Below are 21,677 nucleotides of genomic sequence, written 5' to 3'. Positions count from 1 at the left end.
CAAAAAAATCAAACTCGTGATTTAAATCAGACATTCAGGTGGCTAAGGTATCAACTCGAACAGTTAATACACAATTTAAAATATGTGAGAGGTGTAGCACAAACAAATACTTCAACTTTATATATGTTTGGTGGTGTCCACCAAAAATAGTAATAACGTATACGAATTATAGTCTTTTTCCTAATAAGTTTCACGTGGGAAAGTTGAGTTGCATCACATTTGTGTTGGTTAAATGGGGTCAATGGTTTCAAGTTTCAACTTCACTGTGTTGTGTATTTTCTTGTTTTTTTTTAAAAAAATAGCCTTTATCTTATCTGTCTCTTAAATAAATTATTTCATTCTGACAGCTACGTATCATCGGTTTTTGTATTGCCGATAAGTGAAAGAAAAAAGAAAGAAAGAAAAAGAAACATCTAATTAACTTTATTGGAGAATCAGTTGTCGAACTTGTGAACATAATAAATTCAATATGATTTTGAGATTTACGGGGGGGCGCTTGAATTTGTGAAATTGTACCATGACAATTTACAGTTTAGAAATATAAATAGAAATAGAAATAAAACTAAAACTAAAACTAATTGGCAGTTGAAATTATTATTATTATTAAATTAAAATAACAAAAAGGAGACCAAATGGAGGTGGCAGCACGTGAGGCGACGCGCGGCTCGTGTGGGACACGTGTAGTTAAGAGTTGATTAATGTCACACGTTTCACATTAGCTAAGATGGTGAAACGCACGTGATTGGAGCGTAAGAGTCACGTGAACGGCACTCATCACTTTGTTTATTAATAAATATAAATACTAGTGGCATCCTTTGGGGTAAAAATATTTTTAGTCTTTTTATTTGTATTTTTTTATTTTTGATCTTGTTAACTATGAATTTGTATTTTTTATATTATAATTTGTATATTTTTTTTTATTTTTATGATGTTACGGTGAATTTTCATTTTTAATTTTTTAATTTGTGTATTATTTTCATTTTTTAATCTTTTAACTTGTATTTTTTTTTAATTTTCTATCTTTTTGTTACTAATAAAAAAAATCAAAAATGAAAATAACCACAATTTAAAGGACAAAAAATACAAAAAATATATAGTTACAATTAGGGGTGCAAACGAACCGAATCGAGCCAAATAATGATAAAATTTTAAGGCTTGAATTCGGCTCGATAAGAGTATATTCGAGTTCGAGCTCGATTCGAAGCTCGATAATTTCAAATATTTAGGCTCGAGCTCGGCTCGAAATGAAGTTCGAGTTCGATTCGAAATATTCGAACCTATTCGTGAACTATTCGAATATTATGGTTCGAAAATCTCGAAATATATATATTTATTATATAATTATATTATATTAATTAAATATTAAGGTTCGCGAACTATTCGCGAACTATCGAACAGAGTAATTTCGGCTCGAGTTCAGTTCGAAAAAAAGTTCGAACATGTTCGAATTCGGCTCGAGTTCAATAAGCTCGAATACGAATCAAATATTTATCGAGCGGGCTCGTAAAGCTCACGAACATGTTCAGTTCGTTTGCACCCCTAGTTACAATAACAATAATTAAAATTCATCCTAACAAGACCAAAAATAGGAAGAAAAAAAACATGTAAGTTGCAGGACTGAATATACAAATTTATCGTTAATATTTAATATTATTATTTTTGTTGTTATATTTTTATCTCCAATATATTTAAATTAAAAACGGTATCAGGGAAAATAAGAAAAATCATGTACACATGAGAATTTAACTTTGTTCTTTTTTTAAACCATTTGCAAAAACAAAACAAAAAAAAAAAAAAAAAATTAGGTATTTCATCTTAAAATAATAAATTGAGGTTTATAGTTGTCACGTGTTGGGCTTGTGCTTTTGTTACCAACGCTACACACACCGGGCTAGCCTGAGTCGAATATTTTTCATGATAATAAATAATAATTCAGATTATTATTATTTCCTCAACTGTTAATTACCCCCTTGCTATTGTTTTTTTTAATGCATAAATATTTCAAATTGTTGTGCTGAAATCTTTACGTTGCTCGTACAGATCAACTTAAAATGAGTTTATTTCGATATAAATAAATTTATTAGGTAGTTTACGGTTGTATATTATGTTTTAATTGAAAAACTTGATTTGAGGGCAAACTGTGTTTATCGCCTCTATCAAATATAAAAAATATAATAAAATTTCATTTGTTAAATTATACATCTATAAACCGATTTGTCAAGGGTTTTATGTATGGATTTCGGAAACACGCATGCGCAGTGTTAGAAACATTTTATATAATTAAGGTTTGTTTGTTTGTTTTGTTTTTTTTAGAGTTTTCGACATAGATCACACAATATGAATGCTCAATAAATAAAACAAAAAATATATATGTTATTGTCTCGGTGAATTGAATTTCATCAACCGACAACATAAAATTGTTATTTTTTTAAAAGAAAATTTATTTCACTGAAAACAAAAATTTGAGTCATAACTTCAATAGTATTCAATATATTGTAACATGACGAATAAAGCATATCGTGGTTCATGTATAACGTGTAAGTGTTTTTAGAGTTATCAAATTTTGATGAAAAAGAAATTAATATTTTGCATTTTTCTCGTGTGTTTAACAGTTCTCGAAATATGAGAAAAATGTTTAGTAAAAAGAAACCAATAGCAGCCCCAACAGTCACCACTCATTTATTATTTTGCATTTTTCTCGTGTGTTTATATACTTAATTAAATTAAATAGCTTTCCCCACTTTTCTGACTAGGAGAAAATTATAGTGAATAGACTCGTTATTTTTTTTTATTTTTAAAAATATTTTTCCCTATATATTAAAACATCAGAGACTTTATGTTACAGTTGGTGAAATACACTTTTTTGTGTTTTTATTGAAATGTTCGCGCAAACAACTCAATAAAAAAATCATGTGGATCCCGTCTATAATTTTTTTTGTTATTTAACGTGATGTTTGTGTGAACATGTGAAGAAAAGATAGGAAGTGTTTCACCCGATGTAGCATAGGATCACCCTTAAAACATTATAAAGAGGGGTTTATTTTTTTAAAATAGCACATTTGTCCAATGCTTATATGAGTATTTCATTTTAATTTGAATGATTTCAAGTTCATCCAATAATGATGTCATTTGAAATCAACTCTAATCCATGCATGATAATAACTAATAATGTGTAAATAAATAATGTATAGGTTTTAAAATTTGATATATTGTTTTATTGTTATTAATGAAACCATAATCGAAATCCATTGATTTCAGATCCATCTTTCGAAACACAAGTTAAACTAATTTATAATTTTAATTTGAAAAAAAAATTAACGAAATAATTAGAAGAAAAAAATAGAATATGGCATACATATAGAATTATAAATCCTACTCAAAATAAACAGTTCCAAGTAAAAATGTTTCGTGATTATTGAGATAATTAAATTTCATATGAGAATAATATGCTTTTCAGAAAATTTATTCACCCAAACAATTATTCTCCTACTACATTTAGCACGACAAGAATTAAGATGAGATGAGATAGATGGGCGCAGCATGTATTGTACCCCGGGAACCAAAGTACAATCCAATAAAACAACACATCCATTTAAATTTTAATTGGCGGGTCAAAATTACTATTCTTATGTACTCAAAAAAAATTACTATTCTTATTATTTAATAATGTTCATTTTATTTCTACTATTTCATCTTTATAATAATTAATTGATGATATATTTAATGTACCGATATTAATGACGGCATAGACGATTCTGGGCTTTGTGATAGATGTTTTTGTAAGTTATTCAAAAGGGTATTTGGCTTTCTCAAAAAAAAAAAAAAAAAAGTATTTGGCAGTTTGTATAATCTGGGCTAACTTTCTCGCCAATTTTCATGCTCAATTGATATTACAATCATTATTTTCCTCTCTTTTATATTTTCAATCAAAATATTTCATCAAATATTAAAATCAAGGGGAAATTTCTTCAACCGGAGAAACAAAGCCATTTAATCTGATTAATAATTTTTTTATGAGGTGGGCAAACCCGCGGCCGCTACTAAACTCTCGAACTAACGCAATAGCCTGCAAATCAATGTAGTAAAATAAATTGTATTGGACAAGTCTTGTATAAAATGCTAGTCCAAAAAGTGTTTGTAGAAAAATGAAATATCTGACCACCGACAAAGTATTTATCTACTTCGATAACTTTAATACCTCTCGGGAGAACTTGATTAATAATTTTTAAATATCGACTTTCGGGATCTGATATGAAATATTACTCGCAACCCATCTACCATATGTTTCTTTTTTAATGCGTAACTAAATAATTTCATTTTTTGAGTGATTAAATTGGTGTAAATTAAAAATTGATCACCTCTCTATTAATATAAAAAATTTAATTCTATAAACATAAGATGTGTACGATTTGAAATCTGATCCCGAAACCCGTAAAAAAACCTGGTCCAAACGTGATAAAAAAACATCATTTATTCTGATCTCGAGAGACGAGTTTGCTGTAGCCCACTTTGTAATTAACCATAAAGAAGAAGCCCAAATGATTATAGACCAATAATTAGCCCAAACAACAAAAACTCATTTTGTGGTGGAATAAGCAATATGGGCCTGTCTGTACTTCCAACTTTGTTAGGTACTTTGAGCTTGTTTGCTTGGATAAAATTGTGGAAACAATACAAGACAAGAAAAGACAAGAAAAGACATATGTTGTTCATATCAATATTTCTTGGTTTTAAAGAAATCATAGTAATGGACTTGGGACTGTTATTCACCAAAGTAGAAAGGAACCAAAAAATTTAGATCAACTCATGTTTCCCCACAACGATATAAACACACTGACACCCTATTTCTTATTGTCTTTATGAAAATTATATTTCATAATTTTTTATCTAATAATTATAATAATACCACTATTATATTATAAAAGGTGTGAAGAGGGTAGGTAGTTAGGTTAATAATTATAAAGTGAAAGACCACTTAATTGCAATGATTACCGTATACTGGATAATTCGATGCTACCCTGAGGGTACACTCAGGGTAGCATCGTGTCAGTTTTTTATTGGCCACTTTTGTGGGACCCATGTGTGGGTCCCACATGAGTGGCCAATAATAAACTGACACACCACCCTGAGGGTACTACCCTCAGGGTGGCATCGACATATCCTCGTATACTTGGGGATGGGAGCAAGCATTAATTACATTAGCTAATGGCAAAAGGATACATGATTACATATCAAATCAAGCATCATTAAGAGTTTACAAACTTAAAAAAAGGAAATCTAAATAAAGCCATAAACAAAGGTACTTCGACTTTACTCCTTTATTGACTTGGCATATTTAATTGAAAATTAATAACAGAATAATATGATAAATTAAATAAATATAATGAAATAAATGTCATAAGGTGGATGATTTCAACAGAGACGAGTAGAAGCCTCGATTCATTTATTCCTCCCTCTCCAATATTTAGTATTTTTCTCTGGCTGTGATGTATGCAAAGCATGCATGGCAATGCAAAACGCCACCACAGCATATACAAGAATCCCGAATTCTCTCAATTTTTCCATTTTAAAAAAATAAAAATTAATTTCTCCAAATACAAAACTATCTTCAATTCTTCGTTGTTCCAGTGATATATAAAAAAATGGAGTACAAATCTTTATCCGTGAGACGTATTAATCCTATCCATATTTATATAACTTATTAATAGATTTCAAGTTTTCTTTGTAAATTTTATAAAATATTATTTATTAAAAATGTTATATTATCAATTCACACTATTATATTTTAAATTCTTATCAAACACCAAAATAAAATTTCAATTTCATGGATTTGAAATTCAAATACAAATCCAAATCCAATTTTAATTTATTTCAATTTCAATTTCAATTTCAATTTCAATTTCAATTTCAATTCTCATTTATTATAGATCCAAAGTCCAAACACACATACTTTCACGTTAAGAACAATAATTTACGAGACGGTGTTACATCAAATACACTAGCTGGACTGAATCTGATTGTTAAGTGAATCTTCCGATCAATAATTTGGCGTAAACCAAGAGATCGAATAAAGGGAGTCTCTTTCATGCCATTGAATAGAAAGAGCACGTAGCATGACACATATGTCTGCAGTGGCCAGCAAAGTAAACATCGTATTTAATGGCTCAGATGTCTCGTAACTTCTAACTTACTGTAGAATTATATATGCCTACACATGAAATCTTGTGGCCATCTTTGTTCCTACGATCCGTCGATAAAAATGTGGCTAAAATTTTATCTTCATTTCTTTGTCTTGTCGAATAAACAAAACGATGATGCTCAATAGTAATTAAGTATGGTCATTATCATAAATCATGTAAGTTTACGATCATATATATACATGGACAGTGCTCTTAACTCTTGATCCAAGAAATGTAAATTGCTACGGTTGATTATTTTGGTCACGTAATACAAATTACAATGTGCGAGTCAATAGATGAAAAATACGATAGCTTCTACACCAACTCTAACGATCGCTTTTCAATGTAGAATTATTCTGTCGAGTTCACTCAAAAACAAAATAAACCAAATATGTGGCTGGATTCTACTCTTCTAGTAACTCTAATTTTTTTTTGGGGGGTTCATTTCACTAATTGATTTTTCTTATTTTGGAATCGGGTAAGTAAATAGGAAGAAAGAACATCATCATAATTTAGCAATGATAACGTCTTCAATTTTTCTCTTTCCGTGGCTCTAAAATTACTCTTGATTTCGATAACAACTAATAAATGCTAACATATTAAAATCTACACACCATATTGACTGACCATAACTAGACATGCACGCACAATCAACTTGACGGAGTGAAATTTGAAAATGTCAATGCATTGCATCAAGGGCAGGAGAAAATGTGAAGAAATATATTCTCAATAAGAGTTTTGTATTACTTGTGTATGTAATCGAATGAACGCGCACACGAAGCATAACTCTAGCAAATTAATTACTTTTAAGTGAATGGATTAGAAGGTTGAATTCAATGTATTATCCTAATTGTTAATTTAATGATTCAATGATTTATCACGTTAACTCTTCAACATCAATTATGTTTATGTGTTCAAATATAGATCATTAGATTCATGATTTGGACAATACCTAAGGTAGGATCTCATTAACCAGATTGGTCGGTAAGGCCACACGAAGTTATTTATGGATTTTGAAAATGGGACCGGATGGATAGACGACGAGAAGAACAATAATAAAATACTATTAAATACAAACAACAATGGCATACTCGATGCGTTTTTCGTAAATATATAATTTGGTAAAAATTTCAATTTGATAAAGGTGTCGGCAGAGGAAATTTGAGATTTACAGAGAAAAAAAAATGGAAAAGGAGGAAGGAGGTTGGAGGCAAAACCAATGAGAAAGATGGAAGAAATGTGACACAAAGAGAGTTTTTTGTCAGCTAGTATGGGGTACGATGTGCATGGGGTATAATGGAAAATTTTAAAAAAATTACCAAAACTCTTAAAGCAGTTTTTATAAGACACGTCGCTTAATAATATAGTAAGATATATATATATATATATTCAACTGTCTAACCAATGATGTCCAACTCGTTTTCGACCACTAAAACTCGGTATCGTGTTTTAGTGATGTGAAAATTCAAAAAAAAAATCACTAAAACCCGATACCAATGGTCGGGGACGAAGTGAGTAGGAATTGTTGGGCAGCTGAAAACTCATATATATATATATTTGATATTAGGAGCACACATGATGTGCACTTTTGTGTGCACCGCTGGCGTAACATCCTCTACCTCCAATAAATGAACATCACATTAACAGATACATACATAAGTATACATGATAAGTTCTCACTATATCAAAATTGTATATACATAGGTGAAATTAAATATGTATATTGTGCAGCCCCACTTGGTCCAAAAAATGGTCCCTTCTCTAAAATGTCCCTTGTTTAAATCCCCCCATGTTAAAACAGCTCAACCAAAGCGAATCCACAGAGGCAATGGAAGACTATTCCACTGTATTTCTCACACCAAAGCTTCCATTGATGAATAAAATGTCACCTCAGCGCTCAGGTATAGCAAACAAAATGAAGTTGAAATTAACCAGTGATGCTTCTTTAATTTTAATATTAATCTATTTCTGCTTCCGAACATTCCATGGTTTTCAGGTACGGCGACTCCGCCGCTGCAGGCGTCGGTGTCTGTGCCGTTCAAATGGGAGGAGGAGCCCGGAAAGCCTCGACTCTGCACAGCTCTCATCGCTCTACACGAGCCGGAGGCCAAATTCTTGGAGCTTCCACCGTGCCGGATGCCGTTGATCACCAAGACGCCCTCCCCGACCACGGTTCTCGACGGCCCTTACAATCTCTCTCGCCCCAAGTTCTCTTCTTTCAGAATCTTCAGGGAGAACCACGATTCCTTCGACAGTTACAGCAGCGCCAGCCCTGAGAGTGCGGTGGACGATATGTGGATTGGGAAGAAGATCAATGGGAGGCGAACGCCGGCGAATGGGTTTTTGAGCAGGACGAATTTGAAGTGGAGGGGTGGTAAAAGGGAATTTGGCGGAGACGTTGTTGGGTACTTCTCGCCGGTGTACTCCGTCGCTGGCTGCGACAGTGACACTGAGAGCTGCAAGAAGGTGAAGATGGAGGGGAAGCTGAAAAGACTTGCGAGCATCTCCACCATCTCTGATAGGCCAACCACTCGCACTAAACTCTGGGTAAGTTTCGCTTTTTTTACGAATCAATTTTGTTAGACTCGTCTCTTGCTCGACAGAAATTGATTTTTTTGACTACCTAATTGTTCTAGACTAAAATTAAAATCTTGGAGGGGAGTATACTATGAATGAAATAAAAGTTAAAAGAAACTATTCGACATGACAAAAAGCAAGTCGGAAAATTACATTGTGGCGGCGATTAGGTGGTCCTGGATCAGTCGGTAAACCGTGGACTTTTCACTCACCAAGAAATTTTAGCAATAATTTGAGTAGGTTAAAAATTGAATAGTGGGGCACTGGGGCTTAACGTGCAAGAAAATAAATGCTGGGTGGGTATATGTTTCTGCTTTTGTGGCCCGCGTGACAACTCTAAAATTTAAAGAATTAACTCGGTGGCAAAATAAAAATTATTGTTTGCCCTTTTCATGATCGCGCTCCAAAAATGCTATACAGAATCTAAAGCTGGATTTTTTATTTTTATTTTTTGTATTACGTTTTGGTCTTGTTTTCAGGCTGCTATATATGAAGGTATAAAGCAAGTTATACCGTGGAAGAGTGCCAAGAAATCGCAGAAGTAATGTCCAGTTTGAAGTAGTATACTAGTATTTGAACATCTCATCTGTTGCCTAACAATGTAAAGCTTTGCATTTTGTAATCATAATGTACCCTATATATAATATATATATTCATATAATAAAAGCTTATTTCTTGCTAAAGAAAGTCTCGCACAAGAATAACGACAACAGATATAGCTCGATGGAAAATCACCTCAAATCCATATGGGGTCCACGATAACCATGTTCGTTGGTCAAAACTGTGAGATGATTTTTAAAAAAGAAAAGGGAAATAAAGGCAGCCCATGATAGTCAAAACATTATGGAAAAAGCACAAAAGATTAAAATATCAATGCTAGGAATAGCAAATGAACCATATGTATCACCTTTTACACACTCATTTTCAAATACACGACACCACCATAAGATGTCCAAATATTTATTCAAGTCTCCGATCAAAATGGCAAGGAAAAACAAACAGAGCTAGAGACGTTGCGGGTTACGCATGATCTTACATCTGTCTCAAATTCTCAACCCTGTTTCTTGCCGGTCATACCGGCAACTACCTGCAGACAAGAAAGAGCAAATTCAATTTGTTAGAAAAAGATAAATAAATGCTAAAACTATTTAGTTGTGCAAATCACTACCAAAAATTAAGCGAAATTAATGAAGCAGAACCAGACGAAAAAATGAAACGTTGTCAGGAAACTTGTCCACATGCATCATCAAATAATTTTGGCCCAGTACTCCAATGCAGGTGAATTGAAGACTGAAGTAAACTAATTCGTGGGCAATTATCGTCAACAGTTAATTTCATTTTCTTGCAAAGGCTTGCCATGCATATATAAGTCTTAAATGATATGTCATAAATAATTGAATATGATTGAGGATGCCTCTGATAATAAAACAGGTATACACCGTGACATCTAACTATACCCCCCTCTTTATGCCAGCCAGCATGTCCTGTTGTCCATGACTTATGCAGGCTGTGCCTCCATTAATTGCAACTGTATCTCAAAAACAAAGCAAAGTAGGTCTCCCTAGAATTAACAGCATGACCTCGATACCCCTACCACTCCATATCCATTTTCCACATTTCTGGAATAGATAATTGATACATCTTCAAGCTTCTAAGTCTCACTCAATTTAACATACCATCATCACAAGCACATTCCCAGTACGACAAGAGCAAAAGACATCAAACTGGTAGCACTATCATAAATAACAAGTATCGACGTGTATGCAACAGCAAACATTAAGAGCAGTGTTGCTTGGAAAACGAGACAAATTCACAAAAATAAGCAAACAATATATTGTGTTTGGGGGCGGGTGTTACAATAACTATAAGGTCAACCGTGGTTGAATATGTTGATTGTGATTGCCAAATAACAACCAGACGACAAAGAATTCAAGAGATGCAAGAAAACAATACTAGCACCACAAACCAGAACATATATGCGCTGATAGGAATCAAGAGATGCAAAAAAATCACACTAGCACCACAAAACCAGAGCATATATGCGCTGACAGGAAATAACGTTGCATGAAAATGCGATAAATTTCATTTCATCAGAAGGTTATGTATGACACCCGTCTCCTTCCAGGACGGACGCATTTACAAGGCACATGGAAAACTGAAACTATTAAAAAGTTATAACTGATATTTCACGAACATCACTGGTGAGGATGATCACCCTAAGAACAAAAATACGCTCTACCAAAATATCAGAGCAGGAGAGGATCTACATCTAGCAAGATAATTAGAAAGGCTATTAAGCAATTCACTTACATCACTTAAAGCCGGCTGTGGTACTTGCTTTGATGTTTCCAGCGAATCCAAGATAGGCCTTACTACAGCCGGAAGGAAGAGTCCTGCAACCATTCAAATTAGAATAATAAGATGATTTAGATCTTCACATAGTAAAAGTATATCAATGGCTTGCATCAAACACAGGTTCAGCAATATGCTTCAATCAACTGTGGTTTAAAACTCAAGAGTGATAAATCCCTATCATTTATAGCACTTCAGTTGAAAGGCTGTAAATACTAAGAATACAGCAACAACAAACATTTCATACACACTGCATATTATCGAAACTTTGCCACATTTGATATAAACAGAGGACAGCAATATTCTGTTCGCTCCACCGTCACCGATTTACAGAGTAGCAGCACCCCACACAGATTTTCCCCAAAATTGTGGTACAAGAAAAACACAATGAATCCATCTGTATTGTCATCAATAACAAAAATATAATCCTTCTAGTTGAGTCACCTAGAGCTTCCAGCCCGTCACAAATGGAAATTTGCTCCAGTTTCCCGTCAAGATATTAGGGTTGCTCCTCAAAAACTATTACAATCTTTCCCTTCTTCAGCAAATTCACAGAAAATTACCACGGAAAAAGGAAAGAAAACAAAGTAATTTCATCATGATAGAAATGATATTTCCCTGGAAAGCTCCAATTCTTAATCCCAACTCAAATTATCCGTGAATCTGATTCGAAAACCACTGATGAGTGCAACAAAATGAAGCAACAAGAAAGCGTATAAATGTAAACATGGCCTTGCAAGACATCAAATCAAATTGAAAAAACACGTAGATATAGATGAATCTACAGTAGATATACGCAAATTGATACAAAAAACAGTTTTAAGTACTCACCAACGCCAGCGATGAGGCAAGAAGCGGCAACAACAGGCTCTTGGGCTACGAAGATTCTCAGCCTTTCCATCACCGGCATTTTTGATCGATTTTATAGGCCTTAATTTTTTTGTCCTGGTTTTGATGTTCTTCCCCGCTGCTCCGACCTCACTTTTCAATGGCAGGCTTCAGATATTCGCTCAAATCCGGGTTGGATTCCCGGATCGGGTGTAAAAGAGAACACGGTTTCATATATGGATAATGGACCACGGGAACGGGCTAAGATTATGGGCTGAAGGCCCATATTAGCCACTGGATAGTTGAATATTGGAAACATAACAGAAAATAACATTTTAGGCCCTTCTAACATTCTAAAAAAATCATGAAACCCTTTATATAATTTATGGACTGTTATATCCTTTTTTTAAAAAAATTCAAAGAATATTTAACTCCTTTAAACTCAAACAAAAGTTTTCAAGATGTTTTATATTTGATTTTTTTTAAAAAAAATAGATTTTAAATATATTTGATTTTATACGAGAGATTTTTCGCTTTTTAAATATTTTTCTTTTGATGCAATTTGCCCGATCCATCTTATTGTTATTCATTTCAAACTAATAAAACGGATTAAAATTAAAATTCCAATTTAAAATGAAACTGAATTGTCATGTAATCTAATAATCTATTACCACCATTATTATTTATTGTAACCTCCACGAAATTTTCCATAATCTCCCCCGCCTTTAGTTCCATGATTTTTTCGGTAGATGAGATACTAGCATATGAATAATACTCAAATCATACATCCAATGGTTCATATTTTTACACATAGGCGTAATTAATAATATATTGTTGACGTGTCAAATTATAGGACATTAGAACTATCATGGGGTAATACCCATATACTAAGTTGAACTCTACAATTTCTCTATATTAGTATACATTTTATAATTAAGTAATTAATTAGATCTCGATCTTCTAATCATTCCAGGCTTGGGACCTCATCGATTGATAAATTATAAGTCGCTCTATAAGTTCTATATATATGCTAACAAGATGTGATGCTTCACATTAATTCTTTAGCCAATTACTCTTTTATATCTAAAAATATCAGAATCAACAGAATGTTAACTAAAATTATACACAAACATGGAGAAACCAGTACGCACTAAAGAATGAAGACCACACATGAAAACATAAACACGTGCATACAAATATGTACATGGAATAGAGGGAAATCCATCTTAAAAAGGCTGTGCAAACCTAAATCCTCAAAATTCTGAAAGATGCAAGCATCCAGATAAACTCACCAAGCAGGTAAAAGCCACCCAATGGTCCATCCCAGTATAAATCCAGCACCAACTAAACCCATCCCTAAAGCGAAAACAACCGCATATTTGTTAACATCGGACAGATGGAGACATGATCGTTTGCTCCGTTTTCTACTGGCGTGTTTTTGCTCGCTTTTCATCATTTTCCCAGTTCTTTGAGGGATCCATGGTAATGTTATTGGGAAAGCGGTGGAACCTGGGTGGTTGTTCTTGAACTGAATGTACATGTTCTCCAGTTGTAGAAGTTGGAGCCATTGCCTATACATGAACAGCTGTGATGCCTGCCTGAGAACAAGCTTGAGAACGTCTTGCTTCTCCGCGGTCGCTTGTTTCGCAGCTTTCTCGGCTTCCCTCGCTCGTGTTTGAGAATGACGCAGTGCTTCTAGCAGCTGAGCATTTTTCAAGCCATTCTCGAATGTTTGCGTGTCTGACATCCTTTCTTGCATTGAGCTATCCCTGATTTAAGGCCACAAAAGTCGATGCTTGACATAAAGACTACGTATATCAACACACAAGAAAACTGATGTGCAAGAACTTCCAAGAATCTCCTTATTCAGACCAGACCACACAAACTTTCAAAGGAAATTCAAAAGAGTGATAAGTTATCCAATACATGAATGCGTCAAAAAAGAACCCTATATACTAACTTAAGACAAAAGAAAATAGATTACCTTGTCGTCTTAACTTCAGCAGACATCCTAAGCCTTTTATGGACACCTCCGATAGTTGGGCTGCTTGACGTATATTTATGAGCAGTTAAATGGTGGTGACCCCCAGCATTCAACGACTTACGATCTGGAGATGAGGTGGAAATTCCGTCATTACTAAAGCCATATACATAAACATCCATATCCTTCTTGACACAAGAGTTCTGTGGCAATGGAAGGTCACAATTTTGTACCAGGTCATGCGACCTTTGTGAAACTAACAAAGCCAATTCTTCTGTATCTGTTGTTCGCCACCACGGAATATTTTTCTCTGTTCCCATCCAATGAAATTCAGAATTCAAATAAGGCTCGTGGCAATCCTTATTACCTAGAGCTTTAAACTCTTCATCCTTAAACATAAGATCTTTCTTTTCACAAGTGGTAAAAACTTTACATTGATTATCAATGGAATCTGTGGTGTGTTCGCTCTGATCAATGGTACCAAAATAATCTTCTTTCTTCACAAGGATCTCTGACCTATCACACATTTGACAGGTTTCCTTACCAGGTTCGAGGTAATTAAGATTTTCAGCCACCAATCCCTTCTGATACCCATAGTTTGGCTGCATCTGAAGCCACCATCTTGAACTCGGGGATAAGTTAGAATCTGAAGGCTTCGGATTAAAAGGTATAGAGCATGTGGTGGGGATCTCTTGACCACCACCGGCACTTGGAAGCTCTGCTTCAGTCTGTTTGACAGAAGGTGGTGCCGATGAGCAGCAAGCCAATTTTGGTGCTCTTTTTGCGTCTTCTTGCACAAAACATCGGTTGGCAGTTCTCTGCCAAGCAGCTCTTGCTTCAGCTAGGGCCATTATAAGCTCATGCTACAAAAAACAAACTGTAAAAGAAAAACATTTGTAAAAAGGTACAGGCAGTTTCACTTGAAAAAAGAGATGAACAAATGAATGCAAAGTGGATCGGTGTCATACAAAGCACTTCAACATAAGACTACACAAGACTTAAAAAATCAATAAATTCCGACATAAGCTGATATAAACATGGTTCGAAACACTCCACAAATTCCAATCTCCAGGCTCTCAAATGGAGACTTTGCCTCCTCAACAAATTATTCAAGATCCCTCCTCTCAATTGGGTAAGAACAATACACTACACCAAAATTCTAGGAGACTCGAAAGCTAATTGTAATGCTAGGTCCACCACAAATAGATTAAAAAAAACCCAAAATTTCTGTAAATTGTCATCAATTCAAGCAAAACAAACAAGTTTTTACGTAATAGAAAAAAAAGAATTCCAAAAACAAAAGCCTTCATAAATCAAAATCAAAGAAATCCAGAAATTAGCAGTAATTCGACAGCATTAGACATCACAGATCAAAAAGAGAATCATCGAGATCCCGAGGCTCAAAGTCACGTAGAATCGTTCTAAAACCAAAGCAAAGAAGGAGAAACAAGCAGATACAGAAACCGCAAATATTCTTCCATGCATGTAACTCCTCATCACCACACCTATATGCAAATTTTAAGTTATCGACGAAAAACTCTTAGCGATCAATTGAAAAGAACAAACAGACCACATAAATCAGCAAACCCAGATCTTAAATGGCAGAATTACCAACAAAAATCAGCCATTAAAGACAAACACCACACATACACACAGATATGTACATATAAGCGATGGCAGAGGGCATATAGAAACCTGTGAATCATAGAAAACAGGATGAAACAGTGAAAGAGCAGGGGGCTCCAAAGTGGTTCGGATCCGAATTATGAATTGTAAAAGCTGCCGATGATTCTACAGAAATTGAACAAGCAGAATTTTGAAGAATTCGGATATTTTCGCCTCATCAATCCATCCAGTGGAGTTTTGCTAACTGCGATCTTTCACGTGCAACGTTGTCGCGTGAGGAGCTCCTGTCTCCCGGTGAGATGTCGGGCTATTAAATTATTATTCTTTAAAAGGGCTTACCCTTTACCTCATTCTCATATGTCCATTGACTCATGCGAAAGAAAAATCGAGGGATGTGCACGAGCGGTAGCACATGATTCAATTTCCAAAGCATATCTCACAATAATTCAGCAGCGAATATGCTTCACACAAGGATCGAATCAACGTCACTCAAGCCTTACCAACTCGTCTATGTCCCAGTGGACTATTAAATTATTATTATTGCTTTTTTACGGAGGTAAAAAGTAAATATTTTATTTATTTATCTTTAGTTATTATTATTTCCCCCACACAACTTGTAGACGTAGCTATTAATTTTGATAATTAATTAATTCCTGCAATTCTCGCAAATATATATGCTTTGATGTCTAGTTTAAACTATTAATAGAGCAAGCATTGTGCCTGTATAGCCATATATGTCTGGTATCGTACAGTTTTACATGGTTATTATATTGATCTGAGAATTCGATTTGATTCAAATTTATCATAAAAATAAAAATATGATATTTTTTTGATAAATTTGAATCAAATCGGTCATAAAATTGACAGTCTCACACGAGCTTTTTTTTTTTATACTTAAGTATGAAAAAAAAAAGTTTTTTTAGCTCATTAACTTGTTTATTTTTTTTTTGTTTTGGTCTTAACTTTTCAAAGTTTGGTTTTGATATACTAAATTTTGATTTTCGGTGATTTTGGTTCAATTGTTGATATGACAGCTTGACACGACAATATTTTTCGATATCACTTCAATATTTTTTGATGTTACATCAATGGTTGAACCAAAATAGCCGAAAACTATAAGTCAGTGTATTAAAACAAAAATCTAAAAAGTTAATGAATCAAAACAAAAAACTGGACAAGTTAATAGTAAAAAAAAACTATTTTTTGCTAAAATATGTGTATCATAAGTTTAAAATTTTCAATAAATTAAACAAATAATCATTATGTGATGGTAAATGAATTATTCAAGTTATTTTATTATTAACTAATGAATAGTGACTATAGTACGAATATATAATAATATTCAACTTTTAATAATAATTTCCAAGCAGATTTAAATTTAAATTTTTGATACAAACATCAGAGTTTTTTTAATAAAATAACAAAATTGTTTATCGAAACCACGTAGAACACAAAAAAAAACTATTCATACTAGGGCAAAATGACACGTTTTGCGTGTGTAAAAGAGATCGTGTTTTTTTAAAACAAAAATAATGGAGATAGTGAGAAGTTTTTAGCAAAATATTGGACAAAAAAAGATAATTTTGAAATAAATTATTTTGGTGTTATCAAATTATTACTATAAGATGCTCATCTTTTATAATATAGAATAAATAAATAAAAATGTTGTATCATAGTAGTTACGAACCTAAAAAATATAATAGTATTCAACAGTAATGAAAGCTTGTAATCATAAATGCAATATGTTCAAAATACACAATACCCAACATTATTATTTTTCTTTAAATACAAACAAATCATTAAATCATATTATGGTTATAATTTCGAATCCCTTAGATAGTCATATCTTTTAACAAAAACAATTGAGTGGGAAAAAAGTATTTTGGACCATCTTTTTTTTTTCTTGGTAATATTATTAATAAATATTATCTTTATTGGCATTGTGTTTGTCCCGTTGGATGATAATTTTTTTTTTTTGGACATAGTTTTGCAATGAAAATGACCTATCACTAACGAATTGCTAGTACCAACATAATTGTCAAAGTAGCGTTAATCTTATATCTTACTTAAGATTATTATATTGCGATAGGATCCAATATTATTATCATGACTCAGCCTCTATATTCAACCAATCACTTCATTTTACTTGTGTGAATGAAATATTTCACCGAATTCAAACGGCTTTTCCCGACAATTTCTAAATAACAAAAGCGTATTTAATTATTGCAAAGTAGACAAAAATGAGAATTTTTTTTCGTGTCTTAGGAAATTCACAAGGGATGTTTTTGATGTAATGTTTGAGAGAGTTTTTAGGAAATATTTTTCAACTTTTCATTAACAAAATTTTAAAATTTATTAAATTTTGTTAATGAAAAGTTGAGAATTGCTTCCTACAAGTTCTCCAATACACTATCTAAAAATTGAGTAATTTGGGAGGTTGACTGCATCCACATGAATGAACAGAATAAAAGTTAAACGATACATTTTATTACACACTATTGCAAGTTAGTTTTATAAGTTATTTTCAACTCGTCTTATGCCTTCAAAAAAAAAAAAAAAAAACTCTTGCCTTATGAAATTTTTTTCTTCCTTAAGATCCATGCCACATGCATGTTATTAGTTATGAGTTGTAGTATTATATTTATTTTTCATATAAAATTTACATTAACACCATTGTATATATTCTCTTCAATTATATTAAGTGTGAAGTCACACCAAGTTGGTATGTTGGTGTAACATCTTTATTTTTAATTCTTATTACAATGATTTAATATTTTATTTTATTTTTTTACAATTATTTAATAAAAAACAAAATGTACATGAACGCAAACGTATACACAAAAACGAACCGGACAAACATGCAATGCGTGTACGCAAAAACATATTGTATTGCGTACAATTCGATACTAATATTAATAAAAATTTAAATAGCAGGGAATAACTATTTTAAAAAGTTTCCATAGATGGAAAAACGTAATTAATATTTGCAGTAATCAAAACATATATTTTTTAGTTTTAAACTTAACTATTTAAAAAAGTTTCTACCTATTTAAAATAATTAAATATAATATTCTTCCTATGTTAAAATTTTTTTGCTACGAAAAAAATTTATAGGTAAAATAATATAATTTAAAAAATACATATGTGGGGCTTTGCCCACATAGAAGCTACTCCCCTGTCAAATATGTGGGGCTACGCCTTGTCAAATAGTAAATGCCGAGTGTCGAGTGACAAATATTTGTATTGAGGATTTATCTTTGAGGATTCAATTCTTTTTTTTTTTTTTTAAATCACGTTATAGGTTCTCAATTGATTATCAATTAATGATATCTATTTTAACTGAAAAAAGTACATAATGTAAATTAAATAATGATTTTACCATAAAAAATAACGATTATATATATATATAATATATCACTTTTTATATATATCCTATTTTTCATGGTTGAACATTGAAATCATTATGAATCAATTAGTGGTTATTTTTATCGCGTATTATGAAATTGCAAATATTTTTGATTATTCGTTTATATAATAAAATAAATTTTAGTAAGCACTGAAAATTACCTTATTCTTTTTTTTAAGGTATAATTAGAACAAAAGAGAAAATGTTGTTTTCGAGGAAGAAATATTTGTCTTGGGGATATAATTGGAGTGATTGGGAAAAGTGAAAAAACAAGATAAGCAGGACATAGTTTCAACTTATGGCTGATTCAGCAAAGGCTTTTGGGCACGTGTCTTGTGGACCTTCAGTTGTTTGTTTGGTCAGTAAATTCCAATAACTCTGCGGCCAAGTGTTGACTCAAACTACCTAAAATTTTTTTAATGATTTTTTAAACGTGAAATCGTGTAGCTTGTTGTGCGCTGATTGGTTAATGAGATCTTATAAAAATGGGAATATGGTTCGTATTTATACACATAGACGTAATTAATGATATATTGTTGACGTAAAAAATCATAAAACATTAGATCTATCGTTGGAAACTGGGGGTCATATCCATAAAATAGGTTGAATTAAACCTAATTGAGGTATTAAGAACTTAAATTTTACTGCGTCTATTTTGATTATATATGCGTTTTATTTTTTTATTTATTTCAAATATATAAGTTTATATTATATTCGGTACTATTTTTTTCACTAGACCTATTAACTGTGTTAAAAAAAAAAAGTATAATCATTGTTTTAATGAATTAAATAGAATCAAAATAAAAAGTTAGTATATAATTTGTTGTTTTTTCAATAATTTTTCATACGTATAACGGTTTCTGTAAGCAATCTCACCTTAGCTATCCACCTCTTGCTCAAGAAAAGAACCCTAAATTTTCAAATGAATGCACCAAACATCGATTTAAATTTTATTCTCTCATCTTCTGCTAGAGTCAAATATAACCGGAAAATGGGCTATCATTATCAATCATCTTCGGCCCAACATAAAAATGGAAAACGGGCTATCAATCATCATCGGCCCAAAAGAAAAGGAGCAAAAATGGGGAAAAAATGAAACTGCGCATCCGGGGAATCGAACCCCGGTCAGTACCGTGGGAGGGTACTATGATACCACTACACTAGATGCGCTGCTTGTTATGAACAAGGTGGAAACATGTTTATTTATTTAATAACCATATCCCTTTGGTTTGCATCTTTCGTCTCTCCGGCCATTTGGTATTTACAAGAAGATTTGTTAAAAATTAAAATCAATAATCCCCACGAAAAGCCATCGCCACTTTTGACTTCTGCTTCTTGTACGCATCACCGAAACCACACATCCGATTTTGGGCTGTATTTATCCCGCTCCGGCAAATTGATTTCCCATTTTTGTGTCCGAATTAATTTAGGGCAAAAAAAAAGTCCCAAAACGAAATGGCTGAGAGCAGATGCGGACCCAAGAAGTGCGAGAAGCTGGACCGCGCGGCCTGCTGGGTGGGGGCCGGTGTCGCCACCGCGTTCTTCGCTTCACTGGAGCGTTGCTCCTGCATCAACCTCTCCACCGATGAAGAGTCCAAGGGCCGCCCCCTTATGCTCACCAAGCAACCCTCTTTCGCCGCCGATTCATACCGCCCCACCGCCGATAACCTCCCCACTACTACTGCTGCTGCTACTAGTACTACACGTACTCCTCTGTGAACGCGTAGATAATTATTTGTTTGTGTGGGCTATCTACGTATGACAAACGTTGCCCGAGTGTTGTACTTTGTACCTATGCAATTACTCTTCCTGTCGGTTTCTGTATTTGGGTGGAATTTTGTGGAGATTTTTGTGATTTAGCTTCTGCAATTATGTTGTTCAATGCTGTGCCCATTTTCATTGTTGTATATGTTTTTTTCTGCAACGCAGAACTTCTTTCTTAATCTCCCATCATCTCTCTGCTGTTGCGTCCCCTTCATAATTATTGTCGAAATTGTTCTGTTCTGTAGGAGAAGTCCTTACTTGGGTGGTGATGCAATTTGTCCAAGAAGAAATGGCAAGACTTTTGGTAATCTCAAACATAGTTGGTGCCCCATAAGTTACTCGACAAAATGTTTAATCGATCTCACTACCTATTCCTCACGAACCCCGTGACTTCTACAATTTTCACTGCAGTTCTATTTTTACTTCTGTAACACCTCTTCAAACTTTTGGCTCTGGTTCTATCTACAATAAAGAAAAGTAAGGCAAGTGCAGCATGCCCATTTCTTCAAGTTCGAGCTAGATTACTACATTTACGCCTCCATTACTAAGAAAAAGTATTTAGTGTTGTGCGTAGTTTATCTTTATATACGCTCTACGTACAAGAACGAAAAGATCTTCTTGACCTTTGGTGGAATCAGAAATGGTATAAATACAGGATCATAATGCACGCGGGTGATGGAATAATATCATCACTGAAATAGAGAAAAGAAGAGGGAACACATTACGACCATGCGATGTATTGAGTTCATGCTAGAATAACATAAGTATCCCAACACCAAATATAATATGATTATTCAAAATTGGCTTGGATAGCTGAGGGTCATGAAAATATATGGATTCAACATAATCAAATTAAAATTAGATATTTAGATGCACTGTCAATGTATTACCCTTAAACCAGTATCTCATCGATCCTTAACCATGCATTATCCTCTTTGGTTATCGAAGGAGGATGCTATGATTT

General features: G+C 33.2%; 3 protein-coding genes and 1 non-coding gene across 5 annotated transcripts; 1 reads left to right on the top strand and 3 right to left on the bottom strand.

Moving 5' to 3' along the window:
* Nucleotides 1-7,929: 7,929 nt before the first annotated feature.
* On the top strand, nucleotides 7,930-9,426 carry LOC140882755 (uncharacterized protein At4g00950-like). The gene is made up of 3 exons (XM_073288940.1): nucleotides 7,930-8,080; nucleotides 8,176-8,726; nucleotides 9,236-9,426. The coding sequence occupies exons 1-3, from the start codon at nucleotides 7,969-7,971 to the stop codon at nucleotides 9,299-9,301; spliced, it is 729 nt and encodes a 242-aa protein (XP_073145041.1). The 5' UTR covers nucleotides 7,930-7,968; the 3' UTR covers nucleotides 9,302-9,426.
* Nucleotides 9,427-9,618: 192 nt separating this feature from the next.
* On the bottom strand, nucleotides 9,619-12,130 carry LOC140882756 (uncharacterized). The gene is made up of 3 exons (XM_073288941.1): nucleotides 11,940-12,130; nucleotides 11,067-11,149; nucleotides 9,619-9,843 (listed from the first exon to the last, which is right to left on the bottom strand). The coding sequence occupies exons 1-3, from the start codon at nucleotides 12,016-12,018 to the stop codon at nucleotides 9,808-9,810; spliced, it is 198 nt and encodes a 65-aa protein (XP_073145042.1). The 5' UTR covers nucleotides 12,019-12,130; the 3' UTR covers nucleotides 9,619-9,807.
* Nucleotides 12,131-13,005: 875 nt separating this feature from the next.
* LOC140882774 (uncharacterized) lies at nucleotides 13,006-15,831 on the bottom strand. Of its 2 annotated transcripts, none has more exons than XM_073288965.1 (3): nucleotides 15,613-15,831; nucleotides 13,921-14,794; nucleotides 13,006-13,705 (listed from the first exon to the last, which is right to left on the bottom strand). In XM_073288965.1, exons 2-3 carry the CDS (start codon nucleotides 14,766-14,768, stop codon nucleotides 13,225-13,227), a joined length of 1,329 nt encoding a protein of 442 aa, XP_073145066.1. In that variant the 5' UTR covers nucleotides 14,769-14,794; nucleotides 15,613-15,831; the 3' UTR covers nucleotides 13,006-13,224. The 2 variants fall into 2 exon arrangements, with proteins under 2 accessions (XP_073145066.1, XP_073145067.1); XM_073288966.1 differs by having other exon boundaries at nucleotides 13,921-14,780.
* Nucleotides 15,832-20,048: 4,217 nt separating this feature from the next.
* Nucleotides 20,049-20,119, bottom strand: TRNAG-CCC (transfer RNA glycine (anticodon CCC)). Its single transcript has one exon. It is a non-coding gene; the product is annotated as a tRNA-Gly (tRNA).
* Between the last annotated feature and the right edge of the window lie 1,558 nt (nucleotides 20,120-21,677).

This window comes from Henckelia pumila, chromosome 2 (assembly GCF_033568475.1).
Source record: "Henckelia pumila isolate YLH828 chromosome 2, ASM3356847v2, whole genome shotgun sequence".
Taxonomy (NCBI): domain Eukaryota; kingdom Viridiplantae; phylum Streptophyta; class Magnoliopsida; order Lamiales; family Gesneriaceae; genus Henckelia; species Henckelia pumila.
Note: the sequence above shows the minus strand (reverse complement) of the source record. Positions and strands in the feature narration are given on the sequence as shown.